General features: G+C 39.6%; 1 protein-coding gene across 2 annotated transcripts; it reads right to left on the bottom strand.

The window, feature by feature from the left end:
* Nucleotides 1-16,889: 16,889 nt before the first annotated feature.
* On the bottom strand, nt 16,890-25,550 carry DMRT2 (doublesex and mab-3 related transcription factor 2). Of its 2 annotated transcripts, XM_043976988.1 has the most exons (4): nt 25,126-25,550; nt 23,469-24,116; nt 20,608-20,710; nt 16,890-18,146 (listed from the first exon to the last, which is right to left on the bottom strand). In XM_043976988.1, the coding sequence occupies exons 2-4, from the start codon at nt 24,057-24,059 to the stop codon at nt 17,086-17,088; spliced, it is 1,755 nt and encodes a 584-aa protein (XP_043832923.1). In that variant the 5' UTR covers nt 24,060-24,116; nt 25,126-25,550; the 3' UTR covers nt 16,890-17,085. The 2 variants fall into 2 exon arrangements, with proteins under 2 accessions (XP_043832923.1, XP_043832922.1); XM_043976987.1 differs by lacking the exons at nt 23,469-24,116; nt 25,126-25,550 and adding an exon at nt 18,783-18,863 and having other exon boundaries at nt 20,608-20,671.
* Between the last annotated feature and the right edge of the window lie 1,613 nt (nt 25,551-27,163).

Here is a 27,163-nt window from a genome sequence, read left to right as displayed (position 1 = left end):
GGAAATGGTAAACCACTCCAGTATGTTTGCCAAGAAAACCCCATATGGGGTCATAAAAAGTCAGACACAACTGAAATGAATAAACAACAATACAATTGGGGTAGTTCCACAAAGTCTAAGTTTGATGAGGGTGGTGAGGCTGAAAAATGACTGAAACAACAATCCTTGAATAAATAAATGTATTATTACTCAAATGAGTTGAACTCATCGACCTCCAACTCTCCTTAGAGCTCTCCATAGATTATATGGTCTGGTTCCCTGATGGCAAAATCCAGTCAGTACTCTCCATCAAAGGTGTCAAACATGGAACTTGATAGACGCAGCACTCCTGAGTGGGGCCAGAATCAGATTAAAATATAATTGGGAAGGGGCAGCTAGGTGGTGCAGTGGATAAAGTACTGGCCCTGGATTCAGGAGGACCTGAGTTCAAATCCAGCCTCAGACAATTGACACTAACTAGCTGGGTGACCCTGGGCAAGTCACTTAACCCCCATTGCCCTGCAAAAAACCAAACTATATATATATATATATATATATATATATATATATATATATATATATATATATATATATAATTGGGAAATATTTAACAAAATAAATAAAAATACAATTGAACATATATAACATTAATATGTGGTTTTCTAAGTCAATATGCTGTCTCAGGGATCCTTATGTATAGTTTAGTGACACCCAGTTCTATTTTAATTTGACACCCTTGGTATATACCAGATTGCCTACCACTTGCTAATAGAGGAGATGTGCTGGAGGTGTCCAAGTAAGAAGAGAGAGGTCACCTGCATTTAGCCAGGCAATGTGAAATAGAGAGTTAAATATGTATTCACTGAATGTGAAAAACTGACTGGAAATCTGGTTAAATCAAGTCAAAATAAACTTGAGTTGTCTGGATAATTTCCTTAACTGCCCATTTAATTTTGCCTTCATTGATTCAGCTCTTATTTATGTGTGATTTCCAAATCAACCATTTTTTTCAGTCAATTCTATTATGTATTTTTTCCCCTCTACCTTAAGAAATGAAGTCAATGGAATTGATTATGTTTTGATCCCATCCAGTACTTAACCCAAACACAGGGCCAGTCCTTCTTCAATTGGGCAATCCATTGTCACACGGACACATCCACTGCCTGAGAGAATTTCTTCATACAATTCACTTCCTTCAAACATACTCTTGCTTCTAACTCTCAGAGCACTATTCAACTTGAGAAATAAATGCCTAACATTTCATCAATCAAAACACCTTGGAAAATTCAGTTACCCAATTCAATTCAATTTAGCGTTCATTGAGTACCTACTATTTGCAAAGCACTTTGATCAGCTCTGGGGACCAAAGTGAAAAACAGTCACTGATAGAGGAGGTGCTGGAGGATGCTGAATATCTCCTCTCACTCCCTTTTTTTCTCTCTAGTTTCACAGTCATAAGAAAATGTGAAGTGTCTGCTGCTGCTTTAGAATCACTAGCATTTATATAGCACTTTAAGTAAACCACCTAGGCAAATGGGCTAAATCAGATTGAGGGTAACCAACAGGCCTCAAATCCATCAGCGAGTTAGGGAGGGGTGTCAACCCCAAGCGTGTGAATACTTCCCAACGTGGAATGGGCAGATGAGAACAATTTATTCCAACAGCCATGAAGGCAACTGGAGCAGGTGCTGTGGAGCCCTTTGAGCTTGGTCAGACATCAAAGAGGCCAAGGTCATCAACTGCATCCACCAGTCATCTGGACTTTTCTCTTGCCACTGGACTACGATGACTCTGGAAGAGAGAGTGAGGCTGAGGACTTAGTTCAACTCTGCTTCACTTAAATCCATTTTATGCATGAGTCAAGATATTACCCATGATCCTATTGGTCCTATTTGAAAACAAAAGACAACCAAAAACAACAACAGCAGCACTTTAAGTTTTCAAAGTGCTTTACAAATATTATTTCATTTGATCCTCATAACAATTCTGAGAGGAAGGTGATATTATTATCCCCATTTTGCAGATAAAAGGAAAACTGAGGCAGACAAAAGTTAAGTGACTTGCCCAGGGTCATATATGAAGTCAAATTTCATCTCATGTGTTCCTGATCTGTAGTCTAGCACTCTATTCACTCTGCCACCTAGTTTCATTTCCTCAGTAGCTGCTACCTATGCCAATTAAAAAAAAAAAGGAGGGGGGGAAAGGAAGAAGAATTTGAGTTAGAAATGAAACCTGGGGGCACCTAGGTGGCACAGTGGATAAAGCACCAGCCTTGGATTCAGGAGTACCTGAGTTCAAATCCGGCCTCAGACACTTGACACTTACTAGCTGTGTGAACCTGGGCAAGTCACTTAACCCCCACTGCCCTGCAAAAAAAAAAAGAAAGAAAAGAAAAAAAGAAATGAAATCTGCAAATGATGCCTGGAGATGGAGAAAAAAGACAGATGGCTTGATGAGATATTCTTTATCCAGAGAGAAAACAGACCTATTTATTCATATGCAGCAAACCAATTCCCATTAGCATTTACCTGGAACTCCTTTGGTCTTCTTCTTCTTCTTTTTTTTTTTTTTTTTTGGTGAGGCAATTGGGGTTAAGTGACTTGCCCAGGGTCACACAGCTAGTAAGTGTTAAGTGTCTGAGGCCGGATTTTGAACTCAGGTACTCCTGACTCCAGGGCCAGTGCTCTATCCACTGCGCCACCTAGCTGCCCCTCCTTTGGTCTTAATAGTAATTCTTCACTTACTATAGATAAAGCCCAGTTTCCTCTGTTTTTCTAACTGGTCTCTGTGCCTAACATTCCATCATCACTTAAGTATTCCATACTTGGAATATTCTCTCTCTTCATTTCCAATTCCAGTTCCTAGCTAAAGGTTTAGCTCAAGATGGATGCTTTCCACTAATTTCCCCAATTGCTATATTTATTTTGTATTGACTTTTCTGTAAATATCAAAATGTTCTCTGAGTAGAATCGTACCTAACACAGTGCCTTGCATATAATAAATCCTTAATAAATTCTTTTTGATTGATTGGATTGTTTCCTGACCCTATAGACCACAGCAAAAGTGAGGATTCAAGAAACATTATACTTGACCTATATACTACCTAACAATTGATCATCAGATTTAGAAAGGATCTTAGAAGTCACCCAGTCATACCATCTTCCCAATGGAGAAATCATAAAATGTTCAATCTGAAAGGGACTCTCTACTGATACCTAAGACTGAGAAATGAAGCAATTCACTGAAGGTCACACAACTAATAAGTGGAAGGAGGGACTTGAAGCCAAGTACTCTGTCCCACTACTATGGGACTATTACACTATACTGAATTTTTTCAATGACAAGTGATAATTCAGCTTCTGTCTAGTAATGGGAAGCTCACTACTTTCAAAGCAACTTATTTTATTGTTGAATAATTTTTTGTCTATTGGAATATCTTTATTTTGAGCCAAAACCACCAGCTAAATGGTTTAGTGGAAAGTGTGTTGGTTGTGGAATTAGGAAGATATAAGTTCAAATCCCACCTCAGACACTTACTACATAGGCACATCACTTGATCTTTTTTCAGTCTCAGTTTCCTCATCTGTACTATTAAGATGATAAAATAAAGATTTAACAACCATGAAGCATTATATAAACACTAGAATGATTGTTATCTGTCTCCTATACCTATTTGTCCTATTTCTGCCTTTATAGTTTACTGACTTTTCTTTATTATATTTTCTCAAATATTATAAGATAGGTGTCCTGTCCTTCCTAAGTCTTCTTCCTAAATTTTTCCTAAGTCCTTCACTTGACCTTTTCTAACACTAAAGGGTTTTCAGACATCCCTGCCCTCCTACCATGCTGGTCATCCTTCTCTATACTTCCTAGTTTGTCAGTTTCTCTCTTGAAATGTGAAGATCACAGGTGGACCCAATGTAATCTGACTAGTCTAACCAGAACAGTGGAATTATTAAGCCCTTCATTCTGATAGTATGACTCTGTTGATATATCTTAGTAATGAAATCACTTTTACAAGTGTCACAGTGTTGGTTCAGTGGTTAATTAAAACTCTCAATTTATGTGCAACTAAAACCTCCCGGTCTTGACCTGCTGTCAATCCATGTCTCCCTCATCCTGTTTCTTTTAAATCAAAGTTATAGACCTCTACATTTTAGCCATGATGAATTTCATCATTTCTAGTTTGAGCCCAGCCTATAATGATCCTGTCATTAAGATATCCTTTTTGTAAGTTTTATAAATGTATTTTGTTTTTTATATTACAAGAATTTACAGATGTTTCCCACTTCATGAGAGGTTGCTTGTAACAAAATTAGAATGCAAAATAAAACTAATAACACAGCAACTTCATCTGAAAGTGCATGCAACATATAATATCTATATAGCATTCCCTATCTTTATTATTTTAAATTATCAGGAATCTATTTTTTTCTTTTCTGACCCTCACCCCATTGGGAAAAAGAAAATAAAACCCAATTTCTGGTAATAAATATGCAAATAAAACAAATTCCCTCATTATATATGCCTTTTTCTGTACCCCAAATCTATCGCCTTTCTTTAATGGATAGCATCATCAGTCCCCTGGAATCATGAATAGTTATTATATTGAGCATAGTTCTTTCAACTTTTACTTGTTTTCTTTTATGGTGTTGTCACATAAATTGTTATCCTGGTTCTGCTCATTTCATTCTTCATCATTTATAAAAGTTCATTCATAGACCTCATCGATAAGGGAAAACAACCAGAGAAGTTAAATGATTCATTGAAGCTTTGTGCCATCAAAAGGTACCTTCTTTTTCTTCATCCAATAAGTCTGTCTTCACTGATAAGAATGTTGAAGAGGAGAAGGAAAATGCTTCATGTCATGCCCTTGGGAATCTCTCTCCAGTTTGACATTGATTCATGAATATGAGTATGGTTATTCAACCAGCTATAAATCTAACTATAATATTATCCAGGACACATTTCTCCATCTTATCATAGGCTTGTAGACTTAGAGCTGGAAGTCACCTTTGAAGACATCACATCTAATAGACCTCCTTATTGACATATAAGTCAAAGAGAAGGGTCTTGTCCAAGATTACAGAATGAAGTAAGATCCAGGATTCCAACCCAGATTCTCTGAGTCCAAAACCCATCAACTGTACCATGCTGCTTCTTCTATAGTTAAATTCATCCAATGCCTTGTTCCAATCAAGATAGAGTACATCAATATCATTTACCTAATATAGCAGCCTAGCAACCTTATCAAAAAAAAAAAAAAAGGAAGGGAGGGAGGGAGGAGGCAAATTTGTCAAGGTTTTGTCTTTAATGGATCCGTTTCCTTATAACTGCCTCTTTCTTTTCTAAGTACTCATTTACTGTCAGTTTAACGATGTAGTCTAGAACACCACTAGAGAATAATATAAATTTTATCTGAACTGTAACATCTGGATTATCAATGATTATTATCATTAGTTCCAGTACTCAGCTGAGTACAGAGAAGGCTATAAATAGTGGAAACCCGAAGATGGCACTGAAATCTTGTTTCATCAAACAGCTACAACCTTTCCCACCAAAACCATTACATGAGGTGTTAAAATAATAATAATAATAACAATAGGTAACATTTCTATAGAGTTATACTATGTATCTGGCACTATGCTAAACACTTTACAATTATTATCTCATTTGATCTTCCCAATAACCCTGTGAGATAGGTGCTATTATTATCACCATTTTAGAGATAAGGAAACTAAGCCAGACAAAGGCCAGGAACACACAGCTAGTAAATGTCTGAGGCTGGATTTGAACTCATATCTTCCTGACTCCAGACCTAATACTCTATCTCCTGGGCCACCTACATGTCCCAAGCAGTCAAATGACCTAATTTGAATTTCATCTCTTTAATTTCCCCTTTCTGTATTCTTGGTGGAAGTAAACTAGATAAGACGCATACAACTCAGAATTCAGAAAAAATATTTTAGCTTATAATGGGCAGCTATATGATGCAGTAGTTAGAATCCTTGGGCCTGGACTCAGGGAAAGACCTAAGTTAAAATCCAGCCTCAGACACTTACTAGCTGTGTGACTTTGGACAAGTCATTTAACCTCTATCTAAGTTTCCCCATCTATAAAATGCAGATAATAATAGCACCAACCAACCTCCCAGGGTTGTTGTGGAGACCAAATGAGATAATAATTATAAAGCACTTAGCCCAGTGCCTAGCACATAGTAAGTGCTGTTTAAATGTTAGCTGCTACTATTGATGTTGTTACCTTAGAATAGGCTTCTGCCCACTCATTAATTTACTCCCATCTCGTTCTAACTAAACTAGAAATGTTACTGGTGTACTCTCAGCAACTTCTCTTAGTCAAGGAATAAGTTGACGGAACATAAAGTTGAGAGAAGCTGGAATCCAAATAGAGCTGTGAGAATTATGTGGCTTATGGTGGGTTTTGTGGGTTTGGGATTCTTGGAAGATGCCATTCTTGCAACAGAACTAACACATGATGCAATAAAAATTTGGCAGAAAAAGTATTAGTGAAAAAACTGGCGCTCATCTGCTCAGGAACAATAGAATTCTAGCCACTAGTAATGTGAGAAAAACCACTAATACCTCCTGCCAACTGGATACATTTTGTGGGATTTTTTTAAAAAACCAGAGACAGAAGAGAGGAACAAAACCAATTCTAATGAAATCAACTGGCCACAGAAGGGGAAAGGCCTATGAGAAATAAATATATAATAAATATGTCAAATAAAAAAACACATGTAAAGTATTTTGCAAACCTTAAAGCACAATATAAAGGCTTGCTTGTTATTACATAGAGAGTACTAAAACACTGAGGAGAAAAAAAATTCTCATTGATGTTTAGAACTTCTTTAGTCAAGATTTATAAATTAATTCCCCCTGATGTACTTCATTTTTAATTGTGTTTAGCTTTCTAAGTAAATAAAAACATAAGCTCTCATAGGTATCATGCAGATGGAAGCCATATGACTAATAAAATTGACAAATATGAAGAAAACAAGGAAAGAAGGGAAGACTTAAATGATGCAGTGCAGAAAAATAAAGCAGAATCAGAGCATTATGCTAAGGGCTATGTAAATAAAAATAATTACAGCAACAAAACAAGAAAACAAAATAAAATGGGATTAAGAGAGGTAAGGAAAGCAGACAGGACACTTTTGGTTTTCTTCTGCTCAAGTTAATATAATCACCTGTACCCAACCATTGGGCAAGACATCCCTGGAATTCAAAGGAAGAACAACTGTGGTAAGACAAAGCTGAAAACAAAACAGGCACCCATTTATCAGGGAACAGCAAAGCAAATTTTGGTGTATTAATGTAATAGAATATTATTGAGCTATTAAGAATTATGACTATGAAAAATGAAGAGAAATTTGGGAAAACCACATGAACTGATGAAGAGGGAAGTATGCAGAATGATGAGACATACAATGACTGCTATAACATGAAGAAAAAGACCACAGAACAGAAGACAAACACAGAGTAATTATGATGACCAGTCTTGGCCCAGAAAACAAATGATGAAATGTACCTCCCCACTTTCAGTAAAGAGGTGGAGACTATAGATGTGGAATATTATATATGCTCCAGATGTTGTCACTGTCAGCTGGTTTTGTTTAAATTTTTTTTATTACAAGGGTGGGTTCAACAGCAGTGGTAGACAGGACTGAGGGGAGAAATATATGAAAATTACTGAGATGTAAAAAACAAATGGCATCAATAAACAAGCTGTAAACAATTTGGAGCTTATGGTTTTAGGTGTTGCCACTTTTTACTTTATTTCAATGTTGCCAAAGTTCAAAACAAAAAATTATTTTTAAAAATTTTGAATATAGATCTGTAAAAAAGAAAATTTTACTAATGGGGGGAGGTATTTTCTGCCTCTGACATCAAAACATACTTGACTCAATTATATTCAGTAGAGTAAATGACTATTAAGCGCCTGCTGCACATAATGCTGGGTGCAGAACAATGTTTCCTTAATTCCATTTCACCAAATATTCATTTCCAAGTGCCTACTATATGACAGACACGGGGCTAGGCACTGGAAGTCCCAAAACAAAATGAAAACCCATCCCTGACCTCAAGAAGCTTGCACTCATCTGGCCACAGGGTGATGATTTTTGCCAGAGATTATTGAAAACCATCCACCGAATTGTAAAGAGATTGTATTAGTGTAAGTAATAACTATATCAATGACATTATAGGTCCTTGAAGAAGTAACTGCCCCTCCAGGGCAGAAGGAATCTTTCTCTGCCTAGGCAACAAGGTTGTACAGTAGAAGGACTAGACCTGGAGTCATGAAAACCCGAGGTCAACTCTAGCCTCAATCACTTCCTAGCTATGTGAACCACTTCACCTCTGTCTGCCTCAGTTTCCTCAACTGTAAAGTGGGGATGATAATAATAATAATACTTACCTCATGGGGTTGTTGTAAAAATCAAATGAGATGTATTTGTTAAAGTACCTGACACATAGTAGGCCCTGAATAAATATTTATCCACTCACTGAAGTAATCATCTGAACCCAACTGCTAGAATTTCTCTGTCTCTCCCTCAAACACTTGATCTCATTACCTTTCTTTCTTCTTCCCTCTGACAAATGTCTATTCTCTCTGGTTGCTGTGGTGGTAAAAAGAAGTAAGGTTAGGGGCCCCTAGGTGGCGCAGTGGATAGAGCACCAGCCCTGGAATCAGGAGTACCTGAGTTCAAATTTGGCCTCAAACACTTAACATTTACTAGCTGTATGACCCTAGGCAAGTCACTTAACCCCAATTGCCTCACTAAAAAGAAGAAGAAGAAGAAGAAGAAGAAGAAGAAGAAGAAGAAGAAGAAGAAGAAGAAGAAGAAGAAGAAGAAGAAGAAGAAGTAAGGTTGGCTATAAGAAAATATCATCTTATGTATTTTGTATTTACAAAAAGAGGCAGTGTGGCATAGCGAACAGGGAGTTGGCCTCAAAACCAGAAAACCCTGGATTCAAGTCTGCCATTTATCAGCTGGGCAACCCTGGATAAGTCACTTCTCAGTGGTCTGGGCAACTCCTTCATATCATAAGTTGTACAAAAAGTGCTTAACTTTGGTAGAAGGAGTTTCTCACCAGGAAATCCTTATGCCAAAGAAATCACAGGCTTAGTCTGTTTCTTGTATAAACTCAAAAGCATATCCATAGTGGACATTTTCAAAGCTGATACAATTTTTTTTAATTGATTCAAAAAATCTCTAGAGCTTTTCATAAGCCCATCAAGAAATAAATCATTCTGGAACCAACAGAAAACAAGTATCTATTTTCAAGAACGGGAAATCAACTAAATAAAAAATATTTGATCATTTTGCACATTGTCCTCTATATGCCAACACATTGTTCTTGTTTTCCAGATGAGAAAGCAATCACAGGAAGAATATGTGTCCCACTCAAAGGCAAAATCAGAAGGAAAGCACAAAATTCTTACAGTTTGTTTTCGACGTGACTAGAATAATATTCTAGAAGACACTTAGGGGAAGAGGTTCAGCATTTTTTTAAGTTTCATATTCTTGTTATACTAATTCATAACAATTAGAGTTTTTCCAAAGTAGTTACCTTTAGAGACAGTGAATTCCAGGCACTGGAGGTATTCAAACAGTGACTGCTTACTTATTGGCAATGTTATATATATAATCCATCCAGCAACCTGACCATAGAATGTATCTACTCCATTTTCAAGGATCTCCTCTACCCCATTTCCACCACACCATGATGGAGTCATCAGCCTCACTCTGTCTTCCAGAGTCATCAAAGTCCAGTGGTAAGACAAAAGTCAGGACGACTGGCCTGAGATGCAGTGGGTGACCTTGGCATCTTCAATATCTGACCAAACTCTAAGCATTTAGTTGCCTTCATGGCTTCTGGAACAAATTATTCCATCCACCCATTCCACATTTTTGGGTTAGACACCCCCTTCATTCAACAATGGGTTTGAGGCTACTGGTTACCCTCAAAGTGAGGGTGTAATCTAGAAATCTATTCATTAGGTGGAAACAGCAGAGTACTGTGGAAAGTGCCTTAGATCTGAGTTCAAATCCTGATCTTGATGATTGCTGTGTGACCTTAGGCAAGTTACTTACACTTGCTGGTCCTGTTTCTTCATCCACAAAATGAGGTGGATGAACTTAGAAAGCCCCTGGGTTCCCACCTGACTCTATAACCATGATCCTACTCTTTGCCCTTATTGTGACCTTTTATGGCCTATTCCTGTTCTCCCAATCCATCCTGCCAACTCTGGTTTCATTTATCTCCACCCCCAGCTTTGACCCCTTGGCTTGATACTTTAATATTTCATATCTTCTTTTAATCTGCAATTTCATTGTGTGAAGTGGGAGTTGAACCCAATTAATCCTGACTTTAAGGCCAATTCTTTATCTGATATGCCCCACAGCTTCTCACTGGAGCCTTAGTAACTCTTCTCAACCCCTATGACTGCCACTTTTATTCATTCTATACTTACTACTAACCAACCCCACCCCAACCCCATCAATGACCCAGCCTCTTACTTCACTGAGAAAACTAATACTTTCTGACATCGACTCCTTCAGCTCCCTTCACCACATCTTAAAACCCCTCAACACAAAATATCAATAATAAAGGAATGGTAATAAGTTCTGAGAATGAGGAATACAGAGGGATATGGAAGACCATTATGATATGATGTGAAGCAATAAAAAGTAGAACCAGGAGAATAGAATGTACAGTAATTATGATCATATGAGGAAAGGCCAAAAAGGAATCCTGATAGGGACACAGGAGAGACTGAAAGGGTATTAAGATACAATGTGTTGGGGCAGCTAGGTGGTATGGTGAATAGAGCACCTGCCCTGGAGTCAGGAGGACCTGAGTTCAAATCCGGCCTCAGACACTTGACACTCACTAGCTGTGTGACCCTGAGCAAGTCACTTAACCCCAATTGCCTCACTAAAAAAATTAAATTAATTAATTAATTAATTAATTAAAAAGATACAATGTGTGTTGAAATCTGTGAAGCAGTTCTGGGGAACTTGTAGTCAGCAAGACCTAAGTTTAAATCCATTCTGAACATTTACTAGCTGTGTGACCACAGGCAAGTCATTTTAACCTCTGCCTCAGTTTCCTCATCTGTAAAATAGTATCTACCTCCTAAGGTTGTTATAAGGGTAGCATGAGATAATAGTGGTAAGGTACTTTGTAAATCTTTTGCCACTAAATAAATGCTAGATATCATTTTGGTGCTGTGGGTCAGTCATACATGACTCTCCATGATCCCATTTGGGGTTTTCTTGGTAGAGATACTGAAGTAGTTTGCTATTTCCTTCTCCTGCTCATTTTACAGATGAGGAAAATGAGGCAAACAAGGTTAAGTGATTTCCCCAGGGTCACACAGCTAATAAGTTTCTGAGGCCACATTTGAACTCATGTCTTCCTAACTCCAAGCCCACTGTGCTACCTAGCTACCCAGCTATCATTATTGAAATAAATTAATTTAAAATCAAATAGTAAGCAAGTTTATTTGCATATTGTAAGTGTTGTTTCTAATGAAACATTTCATGTCGGGGGAGAGGGACAGTCCTTAAACTTCTTAACAGTATTACCCTTTCTCTTCTCCTTCATATTATTCACTAAAACCAATCCCTCTACCTACACCCTTGATCCCATTCCCTCTTATCAAATGTATTTTTTCTACCCCCAACCTCTCTTCTGACCTGCAGACCCACATCTTTAACTACCTTCTGGGAAAATCTACCTGCATTTCCCACAGATCCACTCGCATGTTAAACTTAACAAAAGAAACTCATTCCTCGCACCGCCCCCAAGCATGCTCTTCCTTTTTCTATTCCAATATTTCTGCTTGTAGAGTGCCATCATCCACTCAGTCACTAAAATTCATAAATTGGAAGGTGGGTGAAAAGGTGGACACCAAAGGTGGATGAGCAGGACTCCAATGACCCAGGAAGAGAGGATAAGGCTGACACCTTTGCACAACTCACTTAAATCCAATTTACTCAATAGTCAAGACATCGCCCATGATGTCATCGGTCCTCTTCAAAAAGAAAGGAAGACAACAATAAATTGGAAGTCGACTTTGCCTCTTCTTCCCTCTCCCTCCTCATATCAAATCAATTGCAAGGTCAAATATATTTCCACAACATATCTCAAACCCATCCCTTTCATCTTTATTCAAACTACCACCACCCTAGTACAGGCCTCATCACCATCCCCTTGTATCATAGCCTTGTATCATAGCCTCACATAGGTTTCCCATTTCATCTCTTTCCCTATTCCTAATTCATCTATCATGCCATTGGAATAATGAATTTCATTATATGGAGGTGAGCATTCCATTACTCTGTTTTGGATTTTTCCTTCTGGGAATATTCTCCTTTCTCATCTCCACCTCCTGGCTTCAATAAGAAGCCTCTCCCAATCCTTCTTAATGCTGGTGTCTTCCCTCTGTTGATTCTCTCAAATTAATCCTGTAGATATCTTGTTTCTTTCTTTTTTGTTGAGGCAATTGGGGTTAAGTGACTTACCCAGGGTCACACAGCTAGTAAGTGTTAAGTGTTTGAGTTTGGATTTGAACTCAGGTCCTCCTGACTCTAGGGACGGTGCTTGATCTACTGCGCCACCTACCTGCCTCTATCTTGTTTCTATGTAGACCCCATAAGACTGTGGGCTTCATGGGAGCAGGAACTACCCTTTACCTTTCTTTGTATACTAAGATCTTGACACAGTGCCTGGCCCATGTTGTAGTTCAGTCATTCAGTTATGTCTGACTCTTTGTGACCCAGGGACCATATCACCCCAGGTCCTTCTATTCTCCACTGTCTCCTGAAGCCTGTCCAAGCTTGTGTTCATTGCTTCCATAACACTATCTATCTGTCCCATTCTCTGCCATTCCCTTATTCAAAAGACCTTCAATTTTTCCCAGAATCAGTCTTTTCAAATGAGTCCTGCCTTCTCTTTATGTGCCCAAAGCACTTAAGCTTTAGCTTCAGTATTTGTGCTTCCAATGGTCAGTTAATTGATTTAGAAATGATGAGCAGGCAGATTTCAGAGAAACCTGGAAGGACTTACATGAACTGATGCTGAGTGAGATGAGCAGAACCAGGAGAACATTGTACACAGTATCAACAACATTGTGTGTTGATCAACTGTGATAGACTTGACTCTTCTCAGCAATACAATGGTCCAAGATAGTTCCAAGGGACTCATGATGGAAAATGCTCTCCAAATCCAGAAAAAAAGAACTGTTGAATCTGGATACAGATTGAACCATACTGTTTCAACTTTTTTGTTTTTTTCTTTTTTGAGGTTTTTCCCTCTTGTTCTGGTTCTTCTTTTGAAGCATGACTAATGCAGAAATATGTTTAAAATGATTGTAGATATATAACCTATATCAGATTGCTGCTGTCTTGAGGAGGGGGGAGGGAGAGACAAAAATTTGGAACTAGAAATCTTATAAAAACAAATGTTGAAAACTATCTCTACATGTAACTAGAAAATAATAAAATACTTTTATGATAAAAAGCATTAATTGATTTGATCTTCTTGCTATCCAAAGAACTCTCAAAAGTCTAGATGATTAATAAATTCTAACCAATTAAGTCACAAATTTGTAAATGCCTCTACCTAGCACATAATGTTTGTGCAGCCTGGCCACTTTTCCAGGTTTATTTCATATTATTTACTTCCAGGTATACTTAGTTGTGGTGGTGATGGCGGCCCTTCATTCTGGAAGAGGACCATGACATCAGGGTGAGGTCATGACTTGCAATGAATTAGATTTAAGTGAGGGAAAGCTGTGTAAAGTCACCAACCTCATTTTCTCCTCCCCAGCCATCTGGGTCCAGTGGCAAGACATTTATCAGGACGACTGGAAATGGCCCCAGATACTTAAGGCAATTGGGGTTTACGTGACTTGCATAGGGTCACACAGCTAGTAAGTGTCTAAGATGAGATTTGAACTCAGGTCCTCCCAAGTCCAGAGCCAATGCTCTATCTACTGAACCACTATCTGCCCCTCCGACACCAGACAAAGATAAATCTCTGCCCTGGGACAACTTTGTGATCTCATGTTTTGAGTTTTTGCTCAGGCAATTCCCTATGCCTGAAATGCCCTTTTCCCTTTCTTCACCTGTTCAATTCCTACTTATCCTTTAGAGAAAGAAATAGGAAAGAACTGATGGTATCTGAATACAAATCTAAGTATATTTTGTTGTTGTTGTTAGTTCCTTTTTCTAAAGTTTTTTTGTCTGCTATGTTTTGCATGACTGCACATGTATAACTTATATTGAATTGCTTGAGTTCTTAAGGAAGGAAAGGGAGGAAGGAAGAGAATTTGGAACATGAAGTTTTAAAAATCAGTGTTACAGGGGGCACCTAGATGGTGCAGTGGATAAAGCACCAGCCCTGGATTCAGGAGTACCTGAGTTCAAATCCGGCCTCAGACACTTGACATTTACTAGCTGTGTGACCCTGGGCAAGTCACTTAACCCTCATTGACCTGAAAAAAAAAGAAGAAAAAAATCAATGTTACAAATTTGTTTTAACAAATTGTGGGGGAAATTCTAAATAAATAAATAATTAGAGATAGGAACAGGAATTGTGATTTCTTTGACATGAAGGATAAGGATAAGGAAAATCTCTAGTAAAGCAGATCAGCACCTCTTATGAACTTATACTCTTGGAAATTTGCTTAGAAGAGTAACTTGATAACACAACCAGTATATGTCAGAAGGGTCATCTCTTCCATGAAATCATTCCTGAGTTCCTGGTTAGTTATTATCCTTTCCTCTTAAGCCCCAAATTTAATTTTGTTTCATAACTATAAAGCATTTCTTGAGTAATGGCATGAAATATAGATACTTGCATTGATTTCCTATCCCCTATTAAGCTCAAAGAGCTTAACCTCAAAGAGATCAAAGGCCATGTACACTCTAAACTTTTTATCTTTGCCATTGTCTCCACCATGAGACAATCTGTGCTCAGCCCACTAGAATATTAATAAATGTTTGAGTGTGTGTAGGCATAAATGTGTGTACACTCATGTGTTGGGGTTTTTTTTTTTGAGGCAATTGGGGTTAAGTGACTTGCCCAGGGTCACACAGCTAGTAAGTGTCAAGGGTCTGAGGACAGATTTGAACTCAGGTCCTCCTGAACCCAGAGCCGGTGCTCTATCCACTGCACCACCTAGCTGCCCCCACTCATGTGTTTTTATGGAGGGAATTCTTATCCAAGTATGTGTTACAATGGATGACATTTGAAGTCCTCTCCAAATCTCTCGTCCATACTTTTTTAGGAGGCAAAACACTAAGGATTTGCAATGCCCTCTTGGATCCACATTTATTATTTTAGTGTGTCCATTCCCTTGACCAACTCAATATTGGTATAACTCGAGCAACTCATTCATGCCTTCTCATTCCATATAATTCTTGTCCATATCTTTCCATCAATCCGATGTCCCAGGGGCCTTTTGCTATTTTGTGAATACCAGAGTAACATTCAGGGTGTCCATCTGTTATATCCCAGTCTTACTATATGACTTATCTTCCTTTCCAAACTTACATATCCTAGATGATGATGTTTCTCTCACTTCACATACACAAGTAATGGCTGTAATAAGTAGCAGCCCATCCATACCTACCAGACATTTTTCCATTGCTCTCTTTGGTGGAGCTGAAATTTTTATTATTCTGAAACAGTAATGTTGCATGGCTCATAGCATCCCTTACATCAATAGAGAAAGAGCAGACCAATGAATTGTGTATACAATTAGAAAACTACAAAAAAAAGAACTAAAAGTTCCCAATTAAACATTAAATTAGGAATCATAAAAATTAAAGGTGAAATTAATAAAATGGAGTGTAAAAAAACATTAAATTAATAAATAAAACTGAGTTGGTTTTATGAAAAAAAAACCATTAAAATAGATAAACCATTGGTTAATTTGATTTTTAAAAAGAGAAAACCCAGGTGAATATTTCTATTAAAAAGATAGGCTTTTGTAACATGAAGTAATCTTATAATTGAAAGCACTCTGCAGTTTTCCAAATGTGTTCCAGGATGCTTTTCTCTCCTTATTCAATTCTGGGCTCATTTCATGGTCCAGGAACTGACGAACATAGTCAAGTGCTTGACATACACCTGTGTGTCATAACTTAGGCAATAGGCACTCTTCATTACCAGTACATTGGCCATTAAAGTGATGGATTTGTGGCCATGGCAAACAATAGAATAGATTTTAAGACTAATAGAGCAGCATTGTAAAATAAAAATAGAAAAGTATATAAAGGAACCACAGGATTTCTTTCAATACTATGAGGTAAACAGCAGGTATGTTATAGTGGAAAAAATAGAAAATGATGGATTTGAAGTCGGAGCACTGTGGTTGGAGTTTTGATTCTGCCACTTACGATCTATGTGACTTTGGCCACTTAACCATCCTGGGTCTCAGTTTCCATATCTGTAAAATGAGGACTAGATGATCTCTGAGGTCCCTTTCATTTCTAAAATTATGATCCTATGATCATTTTAACCATCATGACCTAGAAGGTCACTGTGTTGAGTCTAGAGACTTACACAGAAGCAAGTTGATGCAGACCTATATCAATAATCCTCCTGCTCTTCTTCAGGCCATTTTTGCCATTTTCCCACAATCACCAAAGTTGAGCCTTTCAAAACACAGAATTAAGAGTGACATCATTTGTTTTTACCCTTTGGGAGTTTTAGCATCTAGTTGACTTAAACATTTCCATCACATGAACAGGTGAAAGCTTCCTACCTAGGCAGGCAGAATTAGTTATTTCAGGAACTGGGTCTGCTCATATGCAATTTCATTTTTATTGTTTCTGAAATGCTGTGTAAAGAACAGCACTTTACAGTTTGCATCTAAGTGGGTCATCAGTTTTCAGATTTAAATATATTTATTTAATGGGAAAAGGCACATGCATACATATGAACACATTTTTAAATCATCATTTACATCATCCGTTCTTCTGTACATTATTTTCATTAAAAATAGTTAAGAGCTGGCAAAGGTTCTGCAAGTTGCCAAGAGTCTAAAGCCTCCCCTTTAAGCAGGAGTTCATTGAGAGACATGAGTGACAGCAGATGAAGGCCTCTTAAGAATAGACTCAACAGAAAATGACAGAGGTTCATTTGTGGAAAGTTTTGCTCCAACTTGTTTGGCCGAAAAAAAGTCTTTCGCATATCTGTCTATTGTAAATTTGTATTTCTGGTTCTCTTTGACTGAATACTCCCTATGTTTCTTAGCTGCCTCTTCAAAGGATTCTTTAACAAATGGTGTTTTTAACTCAGGTCCTGATTTGTCATGAAGTGTTTGCTGAAATAATGAGTGGAATGGATTATACTTGAGAGGCAGAGGGTGCCTGCTGCTTTCTTTGCTGATCTTGTTTAAGACATGCTCTTGAGGAGACACAGAGTCTTTATCAGAGATCTGTGAAAAATGTCTTTTGGGAGGGGAAAAAGCTGATCTTTCACGTGCTTCTTGAAGGGCACACTGAATTTCATTCCTGGAGGTTTGGATCTCATGAGCATGAGTCAACAATGGAGAGTTTTCCATTTTGGGTGACATCATGCTGTGTTCTGCATTTTGTCCATCTTGAATTTGGGATACCTTAGAGTCCCAGTTGGCCCCAGGTTTTAGAGTTTGCACTGAAGTGGTTGCATTTAGTAGGCACTGTTGGTAAAGAAGAGCATCACTAATGGGTCCACACTTGGGCCAAACTAAGAGTCGAGAAGACAAAGGGTACTGCCGGTAGGTAGTGGCTACACTGACATTAGAAGAAATCAGTTCCATGTTCCCAGATCCAGAATACTGCATAGTTAGATCAAGACAAGTAGGCAAAAAATTGCAAAAGTCCTTGCCCGGAGTTTCTACTGGAGTTGGACTGTAGGCAGTTTTATAGGTGTTATATTCAGGTCCGTGCACCATGCGGTTAGGCAGAAATAAGGCAGCAGCTTGAGTGGCTTCCATCATCTCTCTCTCTTTAAATTCTCTCTCTAGCATAATGTTCTCTAATTCTTTATCAGCAAATGCTCGTCTTTTTCTCATCCTGTCGCTCACCGGAGGAGGCAGAGGGGAAGTCCCTCCTAAGTAAGACTCTGCTGGAATGGGACGATAACCTAAAAAGGGCAACGGATGAAGATGGATGATATTAATATGTAAAGAAGAAAAAGGTGAATGACAACATGGCAAGAAGCAACTCAAGAATGAGGACATTCATTCCCTAGTTTAAAACATTTAAGAACGACCTATACACAATTCTACATTGCTAGAATTTTTAACCCCAATGTACAGAGCAAGAGGGTAACTCCAGATCCAACTTCACAGAGTTGGAAGAAACTTGAGAATCTGCCTAAATCAACCCATACCTGAAAAGGAATCCTTTCTACAATTTCCATTGTACATTTTCTCCAAATTTACCTTTTGGGAGTTTATTGCCTCAAAAGTTAATATTTTCACAAGCTCTGGCATTTTAGGAGAGGATGCTGCTTAGTATATGAAATATCAGGGCTAGAGGAGACCTTAGAAACCAGCTAGTCTAATTCCTTAATTTTACTGGCAAGGAAACTGAGACCTGGATAGATGATGTGACCTGGACCCTTGTCTCATAACTAGTAGAGCCAAGGCCAAGGTCTCATGACTCCCAGTGCAGTATTCTAGCCATCCTTCCTTCCAAGTTGCCTCACTTGCTTCCTACAATAAGTTGCATTATCATCACATCATCCTTTTTCTATTATCAAAAAAGAAATCTATACCTAGAGCAGATGTCATATTTATTTTCTAAAGATGGACCATTATGTACACATTGTTACAGATGTGGAATAATCCAAGGATAACTAGAAGAAAAGAGAAATAAAGAAATTTAATGCAGATTAGTAAGAAGAACAAGAGGTAAGATTCAGAATGAATTTCAGGGACAGTAAGGGAAGCAGAGGACACTGGGAAGACCTTTGTTGTCTAGCCAAACATTACACTGAACATTCTAGTTACTCTTCCGGGTGGGGATTGTTGCATGGGGGGAGTCAGGGAAAGAAAATTCACTATCAGGTATTTAAAGTACTTAGTTTAAAAATATATATCTCTTCCCCCAAGCAGTAACCATCTTGGCAAGAAACCCAAATAGCTATAGAGGCAATCATTAGAACACAGATTAAGTCATCCCATATTTTGTGAATAGAGACAAGGTCAAAAACAAAGATTAGTGTAATATAAATAGCATAAAATACTTTGGGCCTGTCATCATTCACCAGTATTCACCACTATCAAATTTGTTTGAAAAGTGCATTGTGCCATTGGTGTTTACATAATGACAAATCCATTGCACTCATTTGCAAATAAAATAAAAAATGAAAATTAATGTTTCTATTTCTATAGCAAATCTTTGCCAGGAAGTTATTTATCTTGATTTAGGCTGACATTTTTGCACAGGCATCTCAATTGCACTTTTAAAGTATGATCTTTGTCATCATAATTTTGTTTGCCCAGTTTACAACCAAATTAACTTCTGATGTGCAAAAAAAAAATAGTTTGAGGTATGACATAGCACAAAATATGGCAATGGAAAAATAGCTCATGGACCTAGAATGCTCAGCTAATAAAACCTCACAATTCTGGACTTGAAAATATGCTTTTAAATTTGAATTTTCTGGGATGGAAATAAATAAAATAAAATACAGTTATTTTTAACAAGGTAGTCAGTATGCTGTTTAGCAGATCAACATATACAGAACTCCTTCAATTGAAGGACATAGAATATCTTTTTAAAGGAAAGAAAAGGAGAGAAACTATGCATAACTAGATCTCTGGACACCAGAACAAGTGAATAAGTATAGTCACTAGAGCTGCACAGCCCAAATTTACCCTTTAATTCATTTGGTTTGCTAAGAAATGGCCCAAAAGGTCATTGGGAAGAAGTATGTTTATGAAACAACATATTATTTGAAGCACTGCTTTTTTTTTTGAGTCAGGAATTCAGGCTACAAAGAAAAGTATAGATCAGAGGCAACTCTCTAGAGGGAAAAACAAAAATAAATTTCTATAAGCAAATTACCCAGATTAGGTAACCATACCAGTCAAACTTGCTATGTTCAACTCCTTACTTCACTTTACCCACTTAGAATGCTCCCATAGTGTCCAGCAAGGGTAAGGGTGAAGCTTCCTTTCTTTGTTTCTTTCTTTCCAATTAACAGATGTTCCTTCTAATCACACTCGAAGTTATCATTCGCATAACCCTGCACAGTAAAGCTTCATGCTGCCTAAATTATAATCTATTGGCCAGTAAACTGCAACTAAATCTGTTATGACAGCCAGTTCATTAATAAACAAGCTATCCCAAATGAGGTCATGTTTAGTACAAACTTTTTAATGTTGTTAAGAATTATTGCCCTCTCTGCTGTGGCTATTTGGTGCAAGTAAAGAAGGCTTCAGACCTTGGAAGTGCTTTCTGTTCAGACCTCTCCACAAGTCAATGAATGTACAAGTCCTAAAAAGCAGAGATTAGGCAGTTCAGCATAGCTCTTTTCAAGTGCAAAAGACCTAGGGTCCCCCGAGATCAAGAGGATATGTTTTGTTTTGTTTTACCTTCCAAAATGCTCTTGGCCAGCAAACTAGGTGCCCGAACTTGTCTCTGGTAGACGGCTTTGCGTTCAAAATTATTCTGTTTCCCGGAGAGCCCTTTCTTGTCCTACAGGTAGGGAGGAAGAAATATTAACCAGACTCAAAGAAAAGGGACAGGTGAGGAAGGTAATGTAGATACAGTTCTCAAACCTCTTTTTCATTTCCCTGATGTGAAAAGAATTCCAGATAAGATGAGTATGCAAAAATCAGAGGGGAAGGAGGTAAATACCATGCCCACCAGAGGAGTCTCTACCCAAGAAATTACCAAACCAGAAATATAAGGAGTAGGTGATCAGGGTGATTCTACTTTCTCCTACTTGGGGGTCAAACACCTCTTCTCAGCCACCAGCCTCCCCTTGTGTCTCCCCACTTTACCCCCCTCCTGTGCTCTTCCAGGCCCTGAGAGCCCTTAGCAAGCTGTTTTCCCAGGCAGGCTCCCTGCTGCTTGTTACCACTCCAAATCTGGCATAATCTTCCAAATTCCCACCTAATTGTGACCTTGCGACCACCCTTCTTCTCTTCTCTTCTCTTCTCTTCTCTCTCTCTCTCTCTCCTCCACTCACACACTTACACACACACACACACACACAAACACAAACACACCACACAACTGTATAGAATAAGAGACCACAAATGATTTGGGGTGTACAGTAAGAATAGCATACTCACTAAAAACCAAGGGACCAGTTTAGAGTTGACCAAAGTCAAGAAGAAATTTATCCTAACCAGAGCATGCAAAATGGACAAAGAGAAGGAAATACTGGTTGTAATGATTCATTAATTACTGAAAAGAGTAAATGGCTATCCTTAGTGATTTGGGGTGCTAGTTTTCTCCCCTCTAAGCTCTGGGCATCTAGGATCTCTATCTTTAAAGATCCCCTTTCTTGTCCCCAGACACCCTAGAAATGCAAGGTTAGTCCTTTATGCATTTTAGGAAAATGAGTGCAAAACTAAACCATCTGGAACCACCAGGTGGAGGAGGGAGAAGGCAGTTTCTCAACCGTAACCCCAAGAAGAGTGATGCGGGTCGTGGCACGCAATCCAACACCAGCAGATTTAGATGGGCTAAAATCATAGGCCTGGAAGACGGCTGGGCATCTTTCCACTGGTGGGGAATGCTCAGAGCTCCTCCTCTGCTACCCCTATACTTCCAGCTCAGCCTTGGCCACAAACAAGAAAAAGAGCCAACTCAACCCTGCTGGGACAAAGGAATAGAGGTGGTGGACTTGCTTGGGAAGTGGGGGGGGGGCGGTTCTTATTTTGTTTTCTTCTTGAACTTTCTTTAGAAACTTTGAGTTGGATGGAGACAGAACAAATCAATTTATATCTACTTCTCACAACCAGGGATCAGGGAGATTATCTTGCTAAAAATAAATTCGGGTCTCCTCTCTTAGTATTTATTCTATCTCCATTCCTGGTAAAGGAATGGGCTTTCAACCTGGAGTGTCATTTGGTCAATAAAAAGGAAGTGGAATAAGTAATAAATACCCTTTCTAGTATTAGCAGTGGTAGAGTAAAGGAGTAAGGCAATGTCTAATTCCCAATCATATTAAGAGAGAGTAAAATTTGAAATTTGGGAGTTTAAATCTTGCTTCTGACACACACTAGCTGTGACAACGGCCAATTCACTTAACCTCGAAGAGTCCACAGGCAATTCTCTAAGAGGAAGTTAGAGATGAGCTGCTGATCTGTATCAGTGAAGAGAGCCTCCGCACAGTGAGTACCCTACTGCATTGAAATCATAGGTCCTATCATTCTTTCCCCTCTTGAATTAGGGGTTATTTCAGCCCTGGATTTTTTCCATCCCCCTCAGAAATGTATGTAAGAACTCTAAGTTTCTCAGCTTCTCAAGGTTAAGAAGCCTTAGACTTCCCCTCTGATCTTAGCAGCCTGACCATTCAAAAACAAATCTGAATTCAACTAACAACCCATTTATTTATTGTTTCCAATCTAAATGAAGACAAATTAGTTGAGATGATTAGGGAGGGGGGAAGAGGAGTGAGGCGTGATCACACAGCCAGGTAGAGAGAGACCCCACTGCTACTGTATCTAGCCCCCAGAACTCTAGGTCTACCAGCTGAGAGGCATTCTTACATACCCTTTTGAGAGAGATGAGGGGAGCTGGGTTCAGCACAAAACCTAATGGAAAGAATAGAAGGTAAGAGGTGGCTGTCCTTGGTCAGAGATTTTGGAGGTTAGCTTTCTTCCCTCTGCTCTGCTAGAATCTGTCTTTAAAGAGTGAGATGTAACTTAGTGGGGCTATCTTTCTGAATGCTCATGAGATAATAAGAATTAGAGCTGGAAAGGATTTTAGTCATCTTTAATCCAACCCTATAATTTTATAGACGAGGAAACTGAGTCTCAAAAGGACTTGTTACATACAAGCAGTAAAAAGAGACAAACTGAACCCCTGCCCTCTGTCTCCAACTCTAGTGCTCATTCCACTAGACCAGAGGTTCTCAAGCTTAAGTCCATGAACTTTTCTGCTTAAGATTTTATATATTTAATATCTGTTCAATATTTGATCACTGTATTCCAACATAATGGTCATTTTTGGTAATCGTGCATTTTATTGTATGCATTTGAAAACATTATTCTAAGCAGTCCGTCTGCTTCATCAGACTGCAAAAGGAGTCCAGGACATAGAAAAGGTTAGGAATTCTTTACTAAATCATGCAGCCTCAGAATGTCTCCTGACCTCTTTAGATTCAACACACACACACACACACACACACACACCCACCCTCGGTGCGCTCTACCTCCACCACCAGCACTAGTCCCCCCTATGCCCATATGCCACCCGTGCCCTGTAGCCAAATACCCACCTCGGTGGCCTGCTGCCTCCGGAGTGCCACCTGAGCCGCCATGACCCGCTGTCTCTCCACTACCAGCAAGCAGTTGGCACATTGGCAGTCCCGCCAGCGACAGAAGCGCTTGTGGCCCTTCAGGCACGACACCACGCCGTGGTTTCGGCAGCGGGCGCACTTGGGCGTTCGGCTCAGCTTCCTCTGCTCACCCCCGCCTCTGGCACAGCTGGCCCCTCGCTCTGTCTGTCCTGCTGCTTCAGGTGGTCCCTGCAGCGGCTGCTGGGGAGGCAGCGGCCGCGGCGCCGGACCTTGTTCCAGCAGTTGAGCCCGCTGCTGGGGTGGGTCCGTCGCCCCCGGGGATGACCCTTCTTCTTCCCCCTCTCCTTCTTCCTCTCCTTCATCGTCCTCTTCTTCCTCGTCTTCGTCTTCGTCCTCGTCCTCCCCTTCCCCGTCTGCTGGCAGGGAGCTGGACCCGCGCGGCTGGGGGAGCTGTGGAGGCAGCGGCGGCGGCGGCCGTATCTGCGCTCCCTGGCCCTCTTCCTCGAGCTCCAAGCTCTCCACGTCTATCTCCCAGTCCCCGGCTGGAAGGGCTGCCTGAAGTTCGGCCATGGCTGTGCGCCCTGGGTCTCCCCTCTGCTCAAGCCGTCCCTTGGCCCGACCTGCTCACTGTGGAGACAAAATGATAACCAAGAGACCCACTCCAGTTTCAATTACTTGCAGGATCACAGAGCCCCGCCGAGACTCGGTGGCCTTAATTTGCCTCAAGGTTACCCACTCCGAATCCGCGCGAGCGCGCGCGCGCGCGCACACACACACACACACACACTCACACACACACACACACACACACACACACACACTAAATTCACTTAGCCCCAGGACACAGAGTACTGATCCTTAGCACAAATGAAATGTAATTATTATCTACATGTCAGGTTTCTGTCAAATGTGGTCATGCCGAATTTATTACCTAGATCTTAAGCCAACCCGGATAATTAACTGTACTTTGCTCCATTCATTAAACAAATCTCATAAAGGCGGTTGCCTCTCTCTCCGGATTCCCATACAGAATTCCTGTGTCATACATGGGGCCTATTACTTCAAGATTAAAATCTCTATTGTTGGTCTAGGCCAGACTAGGCCACCTGTCAGACTTCGCTAAAGACAGATTGGTTTGGCGACACCAATAAAGAAATCTGTTTTTCCCTTTTTTAGAAGTTGATTCTAAACTGGTGGCAAAGACCTACTATTCTTAGTTATCTTTTCACCAACCTAACACTTTGCAAAACTACAAACGGACATAATTATGTGGACACATATTGATGTCGCTTGGCTTTCGGGATGAATTCTGTCCCTCATTCTCCGGAAAGAATTCGAGATTTGGTAAAGCAAGTTCTGCTTCTGATCTTTAAATACTACCAGCACACTTGTTACAAAACAGTCACTGGCTCCCCAAAACTCTTTCATACCCGCAACAACTGAGCTGTGTAAGGCCGAACCCGGCTATATCATGCATGACATGTGGCTTGGTTTAAATCTATTAAGTCAAAGGACTTGGCTTAAAACTAAAACTAAAAGAAAAAAAGTTATTTAGGAGTTTACGGTTTGGGGGCACACCAAATCGAAGACTTAGTTCACCTCCCACACCAGATTTCCCCCAAGTAATCGGACTCACCAAAGATATGTGGTCCAGGGTGGCAGGAAACGCAAATGACATCCAGTCTTGTGATCTGGCTCTCAGATTGCTGGGTGCGCTTGCGAATTGAACTAATCAATTCTCTGTGGAGTTGACAGTCGGTACAGGGGACCCACTAGATGGGGAAGAAAAGAGGCAGAAGGGAAGGGGTGGGATGGAAGAGATAAAAGCAAGTTCTCAGTAGCTCATAGCAGGCTAATGAACTCAAGCCCTGGTTAAAGAGGTTGGAGGGATGAGGGCTACGAGTCGGAGTAGAGCCTATTGCAGCCCTAGATGCTGGAAGAGGTGCTGGAAGACCTGGGAAGTCGTGGAGACGCCTCTGGATCGTTTTAGCAGAGAAAATGTTGGGGAGATCGTAATGCTCCTGCTATGACCAAGGCAGCTTGCTTGCTCTTTTGCACTGCTCTGAGGCCTCACACACAGGTCGGTCTACTGTAACAGTCCCGGGGCCGCCTCGCCCCTTCCTAGTATTATCCGCTCAGACTGCCGCTCTCCGGACCAACTGATTGGTAGGTTGTCAGCCGATGTGCGTTCTGATTGGCTCTGGAGTTTCCTTGGCCCTCTATCCCCTCCGCCTTCTCTGTTACCGCTTGTCTCCTCCCCTGCAGTGTCCTGCCAAGTCCGGCTGTCTGTGCTTTCGGTAAAACGGGGTCACCTTTACCAAAGCAAGCACCAAGTGGGTAACTAATTGGGTCTAAGGAAAAGTCACTGTTTCTCTCTCCAGCCAGAAAACAAAAAAATAATAATTTTTTTTTAAAAACAACCAAAAAAAAACCCACCTCACACTAACACAATGATAATGGGTTTTCAAAGCCTATATTGTAAACACATGGGAGAGAAAGTAATAAATACTACCGCAGGAGGTTAGAGGGACCAGCTGAGGGACTACGTCACAATCATTCTAGTGATACTTAAAATTGAACGAAAGTTAGTGGGGAAAATGACGGCTTTCTTTTTCTTCTGGAAGCAATCATTCAAACCTCCTCGTAATTCAAAATATCTGTATACATTTAACATTTATGTGTGCGTAGAGTCTTTCATTTAGAAGCCCCAAACTCTTTATCGTACCATTTACTCCCTTCTTCCCATTGTAAAGTTGTCTTTTGTTTGTGTTTCTAATGTTTATCCAATATCGAATTTTATTTTTCTGTTGGGATAACTGTTGCATCAACAGATATGGATGTTTATCCTTTCATAAAAGTAACTACCCGATAACCATGTTGTGTTAACCTAGAGGATTTTTTAAAAGTATGATTAACTTAATTTAATTGCTTTGATTTTTAAAGGACAGAGATTTAAAGGACCCCTCTTCCCTTTAACTCTCAAATCCCAGTAAACTTCCTGAAGAGAAAAGCATTCACTGGCATTAACTTAACACTATATTAAAAAGAAAGGTTGTTCATTTCTGCGTTATGTGTTGATTTTTTTTAATTCGAGTGCTTCATTTGCTAGTTATACCGCGATGTAAATGGGTTAGGTGAGAGATTAAGAAATCACCATGGGGTCCTAAAGCTTTTCACCACTGAACTGGGACGTGTTGGCTTAGCTCCAATGATCATTTTCCCCCAGCATACCATGTTCAGAGGATACTCAAACTCTAGGATGTTTGGACACAAACAATTTACTAATTACGGTAAGATTTCTCCACCGGTGCCCCTAAACACCTCCCCCCACCAAATAATAGAAGTTATTCCTGTGTATTGTGTTTTTTAAATGTTGCTCTTTCCCGAGAAGATTAATTAATTTAAGTGAAAGTTTCTGTTCGTGTTTTTAGAAAGTATCTTCCTAAATTCCGATTGGGGAAATCTCTGAAGCTCAGAGGGAGCTTGCATCCCAAGATGTCAAAGGTGATAAGGGATAGGCTGGTTTTCGATATTTATGCTTCTCCTGTGATGATTTCAGAAAAGCTCTCGTTTTCCATAAAGGATAAAATAGAAGCAACAATAGACAGGTTGTCAAACAAGGAGAGAGAGCAGACGGATAAAGGCTAAATTTACATAAACCGTTCCTATACCAT

This window comes from Dromiciops gliroides, chromosome 1 (genome assembly GCF_019393635.1).
Source record: "Dromiciops gliroides isolate mDroGli1 chromosome 1, mDroGli1.pri, whole genome shotgun sequence".
In the NCBI taxonomy this organism is placed as follows: Eukaryota; Metazoa; Chordata; class Mammalia; order Microbiotheria; family Microbiotheriidae; genus Dromiciops; species Dromiciops gliroides.
The sequence above is the reverse complement of the archived record's forward strand: the minus strand, read 5'-3'. Positions and strand labels throughout refer to the sequence as shown.

What these genes read in the sequence shown, in the direction of transcription:
- DMRT2 (XM_043976988.1), bottom strand. Translation starts at nt 24,059, where the DNA reads ATGGCCGAACTTCAGGCAGCCCTTCCAGCCGGGGACTGGGAGATAGAC. An exon ending in GGAGGCAGCAGGCCACCGAG is followed by an intron (nt 20,711 to 23,468) that starts GTGGGTATTTGG and finishes CCCTACCTGTAG; the next exon opens with GACAAGAAAGGGCTCTCCGG. An exon ending in GGCCAAGAGCATTTTGGAAG is followed by an intron (nt 18,147 to 20,607) that starts GTAAAACAAAAC and finishes TGCCCTTTTTAG; the next exon opens with GTTATCGTCCCATTCCAGCA.